The sequence below is a fragment of the Microcaecilia unicolor genome, chromosome 3 (assembly GCF_901765095.1).
Source record: "Microcaecilia unicolor chromosome 3, aMicUni1.1, whole genome shotgun sequence".
Taxonomy (NCBI): Eukaryota; Metazoa; Chordata; class Amphibia; order Gymnophiona; family Siphonopidae; genus Microcaecilia; species Microcaecilia unicolor.
In genome coordinates this window covers 46,109,136-46,122,201 of record NC_044033.1, presented here as the reverse complement: position 1 = coordinate 46,122,201, position 13,066 = coordinate 46,109,136, and the positions used below count along the sequence as shown (strand labels likewise).

Genomic DNA, 13,066 nt, shown 5'->3' with positions numbered 1-13,066 from the left:
AGGGATTCAGAGTGATCATCAAGCTTCTGCTCTGCTTCTTCAACTCTGCCCCCCAATTCCCGAAGGTCCACGCTCATCACCTCCATGCGTTCCAGGATTTCTTCCTTAGACGTTTTGATGTCATCCTGTATGCTTGTTAGAAGCTGGCGGAGTTCGTTTGAAATGCCTTTTTTTGCCGGGGGCTGTCTGGACTCTGCTAAGGAGAGCGCGGAATCGGAGTCCGATGGCGAGGCTCGCGCCCGCGACTCGTGGCGCTTCGGCGTTTTACTAGGCCCGCCGTTCGCCTGTCGCTCGGCCTCTTTATTCCGCGATTGACTCGCCTTACTCATATTAGTCCGCTGTGGGAAGCTGATTCTACCCACTTTAGATCGCCAATAAGGCCGTTTGCCGCTTTTATTTGCCGTTTATGGGTGCTACGAGCGGGAGCTCTAGAGCTAGGCTGCCGACATGGAAGGTGACGTCACTTCCTCCCGAATAAGACAGTTTTTAACAGGAGGAGACACAGAACGACTCTCGGTCTCTAAGTTGTATAAGATCTTGGGGAAATTGCCACTTCTAAAGGACCGGGAGTTAATACAAATGCGATGGGCCCGAGATTTAGCGAGACCAGGGCTGTCTTTGGATTTTGATATGTTAGTTTCTAGAATTCCGGAGATGACTGGCAATGCAGGTTTCCGTGAATGCCAATACCGAATTTTGCATAGAGCATACCTTACAAAAGCTCAGATTTTTAGGATGGGAGGGGTGGAAGACCCACTATGTGAAAAATGTGGAAGATTACCTGGGTCATTATTTCACTGTTTGTGGGAATGTTTTCGGGTACACCATTTTTGGGGGGAGGTTCTGCAATATCTGTCCTCTCTGTTGGGCTCTGGGGTAGTGGACTCCCCGATGGGTGTGTTGCTGGATAAACATGAGGTGTTTGCACTGCAGGGCATATCTGGAAGACATCTGATCCGTAGGGCCTGTTTGGTTGGCAAGAGGTTATTACTTTGTCAATGGGTGGGTAGTGCTCTCCCGGATTTCTGGCACTGGAGGAATAGATTCCATGAACTAATGTTGTGTGAGCGCCGAGGGGTGGGAGGTTCGAAGAGGAGGAGGAAGGCCTTTTTGGACATTTGGGGCCCATATATTCAGACACTACATACCAGAGGTAGAAGTCTGGTCCTGAATTCCCTTTGATTTTACAGCGCGATACATTTCTGGAAGATATCTCAGGGTGGGTTAGGAGGGGAAGGGAGGGTAGACGGGAAGAGTATGATATAGAATGATGGGAGTATGGGAGATAGGGAAAAGAGGATGACATTTAAAACTATGATATGTTCCTCCGGCCCTGTGGGCGTTAATTTGTTGATGAATCACAACTTTGACATATGATGGAGGAGACATGGAAAGTAGTGAAACACAGGAACTACATGTACTGACTACAGAAGGTTGACAACATTCCATATTTATTTTCATTATGAATCTTGTTGAACAATGCTTCGATCACTGTTTTGATACAGTCCAAAGGTTCCTGTAAAGCTTCCTTGACAATCATTCTGTACAGATTTTCTCTTCAATAATGGATACAGTCAATAAACATATTATAAAAAAGGAAAGGGAATGGGAGGGGGGAAAAATAAAATGTTGATGATAGAAGTTCAGATGTATTAGTACAGGTTTGAAATGTTTGCCATTGGAGTTTTAAGGATTGGCATGATATTGTATCATTTATGCATTCATCAATAAAAACACTTTTACATTAAAACAACTAAAACCAAGTAATTGGAGCCTGACAGATGAAAAATTGCACTGTTTCATAGCAATAAAAATCACAAATAACACAAGGGTCAATGACCAGCAGCATAAATATAGATCTAAAACAATGTGGACAGAGCTATGTTTGTCTGTTTGAAAACCTGATGTCCAGTGTTAATAGCTAACAAAAATTCTGAATCGCTTTACAAGACTGAAATAAAAAAAGGACTGAAAATTATTTTTAAAAAAAAACAACAAACTGATAGAATTGTTGGATTACGTAAAAAAAATTTCAAAAAATCATTGATAAATTGTAGTTAACTTGAAATATATTCGAACACACTAAGACAATTGATGCCTAGTTAAATCTAGATATCATGTATATTACTAATAAATGGGAATATCATGGTGTTATAAAGAAAGTATACTGATGCATTCCTATTAAAAGAACATGTTGCCAATAGCTGATCACATGCATATCACAACATAGTACAGGTAAATTATAAAAATGGACCTACAGTATGCAATCCAAAGAACATGCTTTATTTAAAATAAAAACTGTCTAATGAGGCCAAGATATGCTTGTGGTAAAGAATGGAAAACCAAGAAGATAACTGAAATCAGGGGGCTATTTAAAAAACAAAACAAAAAAGAGCTTAAATTTAACGCCAGGTTCTGACAACCTGGCTCAATTGTGTCAAAAATGAAAGTAAATCTCTCTTCTTCCCTCAACAAAATTTAATCCATATCGCCCCCACAAAATGAAGTTGGGTCTCATATTTATGCATGTAGTTTATAGAATACTATGTTAGTGCCTAAATGATGCAGATACACACAACACTTTCACCAGCTCTATGGCTGGCGTGTTTGCGCCTAACAACATGTATATACCCGATTTGGCTAGTATTCTTATAAAGGAAAGTAGGCAGTTTTTCCAGAAGCAGCATCAGTTCTAAGCATTCAGGGAAAGTGGAGAGCGTTCTTCACTGTGAGGCCTGCCAACCAGTGGTATGGTGTTCCAAGGATAGACTCAAAAACATCTATAATTGCATGGACAACATCCCCCTCCCCCTTCAGAGCATTTTCTAGTTATAAAACTTTCCTTCCTGCAGCCCTATAGTCACATCTAAAGAAGGGACTTAGGTAGTCACAAAAGCTACTGAACCCCTTTGGTCTGTCTTATTTTTCCTGGTTCTCTTGATGAAGCACTGTTACTGTTGGGGCCACCATGTTCTTATTTTGTTGTCTGACTTTCTGCTCCTGCTATAGTCACTAGTCTGCTTGTGGTGGAATTATGGTAGGTTGACACTGGAAAAGAGGAAGATGAACTGACGTAAACATTTGTTTTCCCTTTACCAGGCTACAGTGACGTTTTTTGACACCACACCAACAGGACGTATCATTAACCGCTTCTCATCTGATCTATATTGCATCGATGACAGCCTTCCATTCATTCTAAATATCTGTTTAGCCAATGTCTTTGGCCTTCTGGGCATGGTAGTGATAATAAGCTATGGGTTGCCTTGGATTATCCTGGTGATGGTACCACTTGCTGCCCTTTACTTCTATATTCAGAGATACTATCGGCACACTTCACGGGAACTGAAGCGACTGTACAGTATTACCCTATCACCAATCTACACCCACTTCTCAGAGACCCTGACAGGACTAAACACCATCCGAGCAATAAGGGCAACAGACAGGTGAGCATTGCAGGGAGTCCTTCTCTAACTTCTCTACACCAGTGACAAGTGAATCCTTCCTTCTCTTCCTTATCAGTTATAGACAGCTGAGGAGAACGGAGTCCCTCTCTAGTTTCTCTGCACCAGTAACAAGTGAATCCTTCCTCCTTTTCCCTCATCAGTTAAAGGCAGGGAGTCCAGCCCACCACCAACTGATGGGTGAGCAGAGTTGTGGTGGGAATTGATTTTTAAGATGCTGGGTAATTTTGCTGTTTGATGTTCCTAGTGACCAAATTAAATACTGCTTATATTTAATAGACAATAATTTATAAGAGTTAAATGAGCCTGTCCACTGGTGAGCTGGGCATGAGTGCCTGGTTTATAGGTAGGCTTAACTATGGAAACCTTACCTCATTAAGAACACATATTCTACTTTGATATTGACCCTGGATTATGTACCTGGTGCAGGTTTGAACAGGAGAATGAGGTGCGATTGGAGAAGAACCAACGCTGTCTGTTCATCAGTAACACTGCTATGCAGTGGCTAGACATCCGTCTGCAGATGATCGGTGTGGTGGTGGTTACAGCAATTGCAGCGATTGCCATCATTCAGCACCAGAAGGAATCTGGCAACCCAGGTTCACAAACTGTCTTATCTTTTTCTTCCTCCCTTGGCTTTAGGAGCATTGAGCTATCTGGACATAGATTGGCTCACATCCCACATGTTCACCTATTTGTCTTTCTACATTTTGTCTTTATCTCAAAAGGCAAGATGAAATTATGAAACATACTCCAAGGAATAAAGTATATATAAATAGGGAGATGAAGTGAGCTGGGTGCTTTATTAACAGTCAATCAACATTGTGCAGTGACTAAAGTAATTTGACGCAGTCCTGTTTTTCGGCACAACATGCGCCTGCCTCAGGAGTCAAGTAAACTCGGACAAAATTCATAAGTTAGACGGCACAACAAGGCATCCAAAAACGAAAGAAACATAAAAAATAGAAACATGAAGGCAGATAAGAGCCAAATGGCCCATCCAGTCTGCCCATCCACAGCAACCACTATCTCCTCCTTTCCCTAAGAGATTCCACGTGCCTGTCCCACGCTTTAATTGCATATACAGTCCTCATCTCCACCACCTCCACCAGGAGGTGATTCCACTTGTCTACCACCCTTTCCAAAAAAAGTATTTCTTTAGATTACTCCTGAGCCTATAACCTGTTAACTTCATTTTATGCCTTCTCATTCTAGAGTTTTCCTTCATTTGAAAGAGGCTCACCTCCTGTATATTAATACCACGGAGGTATTTAAATGTCTTTATCATATCCCCTCTCTCCTACCTTTCTTCCAACTTATTCATATTGAGAGCCCTAAGTCTGTACCCGTACGCTTTATGACAGACAACTGACCAATTTTGTAGCCACCCTCTGAACAGAGTCCATCCTGTTTATATCTTTTCATAGGTGCAGTCTCCAGAATTGCAAATGGATCCTCACCAGAGACTTATACAAGGGCACTATTGTCTCTTTTTTCCTGCTGTCCATTCCTCTCCCTGTGCACCTGAGCATCCTTCTGGCTTTGACCATCGCCTTTTCTACCTGTTTGGCCACCTTGAGATCATCAGAACAATCACCTCTAAGTCTCGCTCTTCTTTCGTACACAGAAGTACTTCACCTTCTATACTATATCTTTCCCTTGGAGTTTTGCAACCAGTGAAGATCTCTCCATTTCTGGAAGTCCCCTTACAGCACCTCCTGTCAAAAAGTTCTCTCTATACAGTTCTTATTCCCATTCAATACACAATATGTTTTTCTGTCTGCCAGGAACTGCTTTTTCCAATGGACTGTGTCCTTGATTATATGAGATAATAAGATTTTTGTACCTCTTTTTTCCACTCAGTTTGTTTCTCCCTTGTTCTGGCCCCAACAGTCCAGCTTATTCAGATATGACAGCACATATGAGAGAAGAACTGAATACCTATCATGCGAAGAGTCTGAAAAGAACAGTAAATATTTCTCATATGTGGCGCCAAAATGCAGGACTGCGTCAAGTCACTTTAGTCATTGCACAATGTTGATTGACTGTTAATATATATCCTGTGTTGGAACTACATTGGTCTACCCCCATCCTTTTGTATTTTTCTTCTTTCGTTTGTTTACTTGGAGGTAACTTCTGCTTTTTTTTTTGTGAGCTGGGTGCTGCCACAGTGTCCATTCCCACCTGGGCATCTGCCCACTGCTCCATTCTGCCAGAGTTCCAGTTTGGACCACAAGCCCTTTTTTCACAACATATGCAGGACCGCTTTGGGGGGGGGGGGGGGTTGCAAATGCTATGTGGCACATGATCTAGCCTTTCTTCAGTAGTGTCGTCGTTCTTATCACCCTCCGATACATGTCATAATTTTGAAGTAATATCTTGAAATTGTTAGAGTCAATATTTTCCCCATAAACCAATTCTTTCCTTGGCTTTGAGATACAACTTTGGTCAGTTTTGTGCTTCCAACAGCTTATGCTGATAATTGAATTATTTATTTATCATGCTTGTGATTAAACATCTATCTTTATCACTGAGCCTCTGTCATACTGGGCCCAGACTCTGTATCATTTATATAAATACTGACTCTTGACTTGGGCCTGTGCAAGAGTAGAGGCAGATTTGTCATGGGGCTAGAAGCTGATTCTGTCTCTGCTGCCACCATTGGAAGATGTGCACTTAGACCACTGTTCTCCCCTTATAAAGCCCAACCTTCATTTTCCTTTTCTCCCTTTTATTTTTGAATCCTCTGCACATGCTAGGTGGTCTCATCTGTGCTTTCTTTGCAGGACTGGTGGGTCTGGCGCTCTCCTATGCTCTGTCCATCACCAATCTACTGTCTGGCCTCATTTCCAGTTTCACACAGACGGAGACAATGATGGTCAGTGTGGAGAGGGCAGAGGAATATTCCACTGAGCTCCCAAAAGAAACCCAAGATGAGGTCATCCAGGTGAGTGTCTTCCCTTTTGCAAAAAACTGAAAATGCCTCCCTGCTTTCTCAACAACACTGAAATCTCCATGCTTCAGGTGGTGTCCATAACTAACCCATTTTCATCTTTCCTGGTATAATAACCCTGTGACTCTCTCCAGTTTCCAGAGCTTGAGATCTGATTTCACACATTGTCCAGCCTCAGGTGAGCCAGTTCTCCCTTGTTTTTCAGAACAGCAGGATGCTTGAAAATCTGGTTTCAAAGCTTATTAATGAGGAAAGTCATCTGCACCAAAAGGAAGACTGAGGTTCTGACTGTGAACCCCCCAGGACACAAGCTAGTGGCTACTCTGTGCATACTTGTTTCCATTTGTCTTTCTTCTAGAGAAAACGTTTTATTAACAGAGTTGCGATACTAAAGCTTCCATTTTACAGAGGCCTTACACATTGTTCTAAGGCATAGAAAACACTTGGGGAACAAATGTCAGTTCCTTTAGCCTGGGTACATTGGCAGCATGAGATGTTCCCTGTTTCACAATGTATATACCTTAGCTTGGTGAGGACAGAGATTCCAGGGGCATGTTTGGAAAGCGATGGACATAGACTGTAGTTTGATATCTGCACATGATGTTTTTGCAGAAGGATTTTACCTGCACAGAAAGCAGGTGCAGAGTCCTTGTATTTTTTTTAAGCATAGCAATTTGGAAAGAAGGAGAGATTACACACAGATGCTGCACCTCTGCAAGCAGCCCGAGAAGGGAAAGGGAAATGGGACTTGATATACTGTCTTTCTGAGGTTTTTGCAACTACATTCAAAGCGATTTACATATATTCAGGTACTTATTTTGTACCAGGGGCAATGGAGGGTTAAATAACTTGCCCAGAGTCACAAGGAGCTGCAGTGGGAATCGAACTCAGTTCCCCAGGATCAAAGTCCACTGCACTAACCACTAGGCTACTCCTCCAGTGCTCTATTTAAAGTCCATGGTGAATCAGTTACTCTTATCAAAGTGAAATAAAGAGGGTAAAACAGGAACTACAAAAATCTTTATATCCATACAAGAGTGTGGCAAAGAAAAATCATTCTTTTCTTACAAGAGTGCTATAGATATTCTGGGGCAGAATCTCATATATTCTTATAAAGTGTGGGTGAGTGAGTATATAAACATCGTCCATCTACCCAGCTTCTTATTTTCCATCAATAAATGAACTTGTCCATACAGACAGGCTGGATGTAAAATGTTGATAAGTTATGTGCTGAGTATGTTTATTGCTCAGACCCCAAGCAAGAACCCTTGCCATTCTGTCCAAGGTGGTATTGAAGGAGGAAAAAAGCACAGTTTCACTTGGCAGTCTGAGGAATAAACATAAACATATGAGTAGAAGATTAGCCTAGATTTTGCCAGCATAACAGGAAAACTCCATGATGCCACTAGCAGTCCTATTATTTATCCACTAGTAAAAGAGGCCCATTTCCAACAGAAATGAAACAGGCACTAGCAAGGTTCCAGGGCCCCCTCCCTCCCTCCCTCCCTCCCTCTCTCTGTCCTCAGAGTTCCATGCCCCCCTACGTGCCTCCCTCCCTCCCTCCCTCCGAGTTCCATGCCCCCCCCCCTACCTGCCTCCTTCCCTGTCCTCCGAGTTCCAGGCACCCCATCCCCTTTGAGTTCCAGGACCCCCTCCCTTTCGAGTTCCAGGACCCCCTCCTCCCTCTACTTCCAGGACCCCCTCCCCCCTGCCCTCCCTCTCCTCCCCTGCCCTCCGAGTTCCACACCCCCGCACCACCCTCCCTTCCTCTCTGTGCCCTCCGAGTGGAAGAAGGACGTGTGCGGCTGGCCCTCCCCTTCATAAGTGCCGGCTGTTATTTAAAACTTCTTACCTCGTGGTCCGCCGGCAACAGTGAAGTCGAGCAGGCATGGCACAGCGCTTCACACGGCCTTCACTTCTGTTTCAGCTCTGCCTGTGGTCCCACCCTCATTTCCTGTTTGCGGAAGGGCGGGACCAGAGGCAGCGCTGAAACAGAAGCAAAGGCAGTGTGAAGTGCCGTTCTGTGCCTGCTCGACTTCACTGTTGCCGGCGGAGCACCAGGTCAAAAGTTTTAAATAACAGCCGGCACTTAAGAAGGGGAGGGCCAGCCGCACACGTCCTGCTTCCACTCGGAGGACACAGAGAGAGAGGGAGGGAGGCATGGGAACTCGGAGGAGAGGGGGGGCATGGAACTTGGACGGGAGTGGAAGGAGGGAGGGAGGCAGAGGGGCATTCTGTGCGGACCTCCGGAGGAGGAGAGGGGGGGCGTGGAACTCGGATGGGAGTGGAGGGAGGGAGGTAGGGGGGCATGGAACTGGTGCTGGCTTCCCTTCCCAGGTCGTCGTGAACTCGGGGGGGCGATTCTTTGCAGACCTCCGGTGGCTAGTGCTGGCTTCCCTCCCCTCTCACTTCCCATTGGTCCGCCCTGTGATGTCATCCCCAGGGCAAACCAATGGGAAGTGTGTTACCAACCCAGGCATCCAGACGGAGGTGCAAATTGTTATATAGGATGATACAATGCTTCTTTTTATTCATTTGAAAAGGAAATAGACATAAATTGATTTGCATCTTTCCTGGCATAGTGCCTATGCACAAACACCCAAACACATACCAGATTAGGGTAAGAGAGCTGCCTGGAATGATGTGGCCTTCATTTTGAAAGATGACTGAAGGAGGATTTTTTGAAATCTCTTATAGGTTGCCTCGGATTGGCCCAGTGAGGGTAATGTGGAGTTCAGGAATGTCGTGCTGGCATATCGACATGGCCTTCCGAATGCCCTGGATGTAGTAGACTTTACTATTACTTCTGGAGAGAAAGTGGGCATTGTGGGTCGAACTGGGTCCGGCAAGTCAACAATGTTCCTGGCACTGTTCCGTATGTTTGAACTGAATGAAGGAGAGATCCTTATTGACAATGTCAATATCCGGCTGGTAGCCCTGGAGGAGCTGAGGTAGGCTGGACAACACTCTTTTATTCCAGTTAAAATATTATGTCATTGTGAGGGCAACAGGAGGATCATGAACTCCTTGGTGATTCTGTTAGGCCCCGATGCAGAAAAGTCACTGTTAAACACGTGCACATTTATATCCGCGGTTGAACATAGTTATTTTGAAACAGTGACTAATGCTTTAAGGAAATTGTTTGCAAATGAGATACATGGAAAATCTGTAAGTGGCTCGGTAGGGAAAGCGCCTAGCATATGCGCAGAACAGTCTCTTAGTAAGCATTGATGTTCTGTGCATGCACTTCCACCTTCAAAGCTTGGCTTTCCACTCCTGCAGCGCACATGACCAGCTAAAATGTAAAAATTTGAGGTGGAGGTAAGTTTACAAAGGAAATGCTTTGTCCATGAATAGTTTGCTCAGTTGAAGTGGGGTTTTTTTTTTCTTTGTTTACATTTGCTAGCCCTTGTCTGCTGAGGGCTGGGCAATTTAATACAAGTACTCTACACAATCCAGCAAACTGTAGTGTATGCAGACTTCTCTACCAAGTCATTCACGTACAACGACAGCTCCAGACCTTCTGGAACATTTTGCATGTTAAAGGTAGGCACTTGGTGCACAGAAATGTTTGTGCATCGCTCAGAATGCTTATTTTAATACTAATGAGCTTATTGGAATACATTTGCATAGGGTTATTGGTAGCTGCTACATCGAACGGTAAAAGGAACGCAGAACCCCTTTGTGCATTAGATGCTAAACAACATTGTCAGCTATGGTCCCCAGCAGACAAACGTTTGCTTTAAATTGGCTACAAGTGGTCTAAAGCAAACATTGAAATCACGGTTAGGTTTGTGCATCTGACCCTTAGTCAGTTCTACTTTCTTGCATCCTGCTGTCTTTGCTTTGATCCCCATACGTCTTGACCATCTCATTGAAAAACTTTGGCTAAGATGTAGTAATTGATGGGAGATCTGGTTTCCAAGCTCTGAATTTTACTAGATTAGCTTTGGAAGTATTTGGGAGCATTAGTAATTTTTGTTGCACTTTGCACATATGCATCATATGTTTCAGATCACTCTTGTATAAGGCTGAAACATACATTCAGACATCTGGCAACACTGACGTGGTGGTGAATTTGCGCAGGAGGTCTTGCAAAAGCCACCAGTGTTTCTCCTCACCTTCATCATGTGATTCCCTTTTCTCATGTTGTTCTCAGCACAGTGCCTCTGCCTGTGGATATTGGGAAAGCACTAATTGTTCCCATGTATTTTCACTTTTGTTTTTGTGACACTCTTCACAGCTTTAATTTTTCATTGCCATCAATCTGAATGATCTCACCATGCCTTTCAGAGGCTCTGCATCCAGTCTGCTTTCTGTTCCTCATGTTACTGAGCTACAATATACTATTTAGATTTCGAGCCCATTAGGAACAGTACAAGTACCTGTACAACTGTATGTAAACTGCCTCGACTTGTGCTCGAAAGAGGTGTATATCAAATTAATAATAATTAAACTAGTGCTAAAAAAGCAGTGAAGTGTTTTTATATCTGGTAATTCTTCTTGTTCATCTGCAGGACTCTGTGAAGCATGATTTTTCTTGGGAAACTAGTCCTACTTTTGAGTGTCTATCTTTGGACAGTGCCCCTGCCCACATCTGACACTCCTGTTATCTCTTTTTACAGATCCAAACTAGCCATCATCCCCCAAGATCCATTTCTTTTCAGTGGAACAATCAGAGAGAACTTGGATCCCTGGGATCGGCACATAGATGCAGAGCTGCAGCAGGTGCTGGAGCAAGTTCACCTGAAGGACGTGATCACACGAATGGGTAAGTCCCAGTGTCCACTGAAATTACAACCATGCTACAGGATGTCTCATCTATATCCTGTATGTGGATCATATTCTGGGAGAGCCCCTTTTTACCTTCCAGCCCCTCTCGGGTCTCATCCCAACCCTTCAGCTACCCTGCACCTTTGTTCTCCCACCCTCTAATCCAAGTGCCTTTTTTCTTTACTGGTCTAACTGGTTCCTGGTGCTTTGCAGGTGGGCTGGACTCTGAAGTAGGGGAGAGAGGCAGGAATCTGTCAGTGGGACAGAGACAGCTGATTTGCCTAGCAAGAGCTCTTCTTACCCAGGCCAAGGTAAGCATTGGGGCAGAAAGGGGAGGTGGGTGCTGCTGGTATGTCTGCATAGGAAATGTAAAATGAAAATCCATATACAATATATTGACCGTCTTGCTTTAAGTTTTTTATTTACACATCTTACTGGAATATTACTGCCCCATCCTTGACCATCTTTAAATCTAGATTGAAAGCCCACCTCTTTAACATTGCTTTTGACTTGTAACCACTCCCCCACATTAATTGATTTGCTTTCTTTATTTTTGTCTATTAGATTGTAAGCTCTTTGAGCAGGGACTGTCTTTCTTCTATGTTTGTGAAGCGCTGCGTACGCTTTGTAGCGCTATAGAAATGCTAAATAGTAGTAGTAGGAAATGTAAGAGGTGATGCAAAAGACTGCATGTCTTCCTCTATTTCTCTCATCTTCACTGTCAGTCTGAAAGTTATTGCCCTCTACCCAATTAAGAGTATGCCCTGGCTTCTACAGCATATGGAGACATTTCTTAGTGGATTGAGCAGTGGACTGAGAACCAGAGAAGCCAGTTCAAATCCTACTTCTACTCTTTGTGATCTTGGGCAAGTCATTTAATCGTCAATATAGAAAGCCACATGGTAGACCTGCGCGCACTGCTTCTACCACGACCTTAAAACAGCATGCAACTTCTACCAGATTTTTCTTCGGTGAAATCCAAGCAGAAGTATTCATTGAGCTTTTCTGCTTTTTCCTTATCTCTTTTCACATAGCCTTCAGCTCCTTTGAGTCTTATAAATCTACCTCTAGCCATTTTTATTTCCACTCATAGTTTTACCATCTTGATTTTTTTTTTTTTTACTCTTTCAGCTTTGTGGTATTCTTGTTTGAATTATTTGTGATCTTTTGTAAGATAAGAACATAAGAATAGCCATAATGGGTCAGACCAGTGGTCCATCTAGCCCAGTATCCTGCTTCCAACACTGGCCAATCCAGATCACAAGTACCTGGCAGAAATCCAATTAGCAGCAATATTCCATGCTACCAATCCTGGGGCAAGCAGTGGCTTCCCCCATGTCCATCTCAATAACAGACTATGGACTTTTTCTCCAGGAGCTTGTCCAAACCTTTTTTAAACAAAGATACACTAACCGCTTTTTCCACATCCTCCGGCAGCGAGTTCCAAAGCTTAACTATTGTTTGAGTGAAAAAATGTTTCCTCCTATTTGTAGTATTTCCATGTAATTTAATCAATTGTCCCCCTGGTCTTTGTACATAAGTACATAAGTAATGCCACACTGGGAAAAGACCAAGGGTCCTTCGAGCCCAGCATCCTGTCCACGACAGCAGCCAATCCAGGCCAAGGGCACCCGGCAAGCTTCCCAAACGTACAAACATTCTATACATGTTATTCCTGGAATTGTGGATTTTTCCCAAGTCCATTTAGTAGTGGTTTATGGACTTGTTCTTTAGGAAATCGTCTAACCCCTTTTTAAACTCTGCCAAGCTAACCGCCTTCACCACGTTCTCCGGCAACGAATTCCAGAGTTTAATTATGCGTTGGATGAAGAAAAATTTTCTCCGATTTGTAGATGCTTCACATCCACCTGTTCCAGTC

At 43.5% G+C, this 13,066-nt stretch overlaps 1 protein-coding gene across 1 annotated transcript in view; it reads left to right on the top strand.

Annotated features, from left to right (window-relative positions):
• Positions 1–13,066, top strand: part of LOC115465420 (multidrug resistance-associated protein 7-like) — a 181,945-nt gene that overhangs the window by 136,424 nt on the left and 32,455 nt on the right. The window contains 6 exon segments of the mRNA XM_030195872.1: positions 3,100–3,443; positions 3,891–4,060; positions 6,248–6,408; positions 9,112–9,365; positions 11,040–11,185; positions 11,401–11,498. Of these exon segments, the coding sequence (XP_030051732.1) occupies positions 3,100–3,443; positions 3,891–4,060; positions 6,248–6,408; positions 9,112–9,365; positions 11,040–11,185; positions 11,401–11,498 (1,173 nt within the window).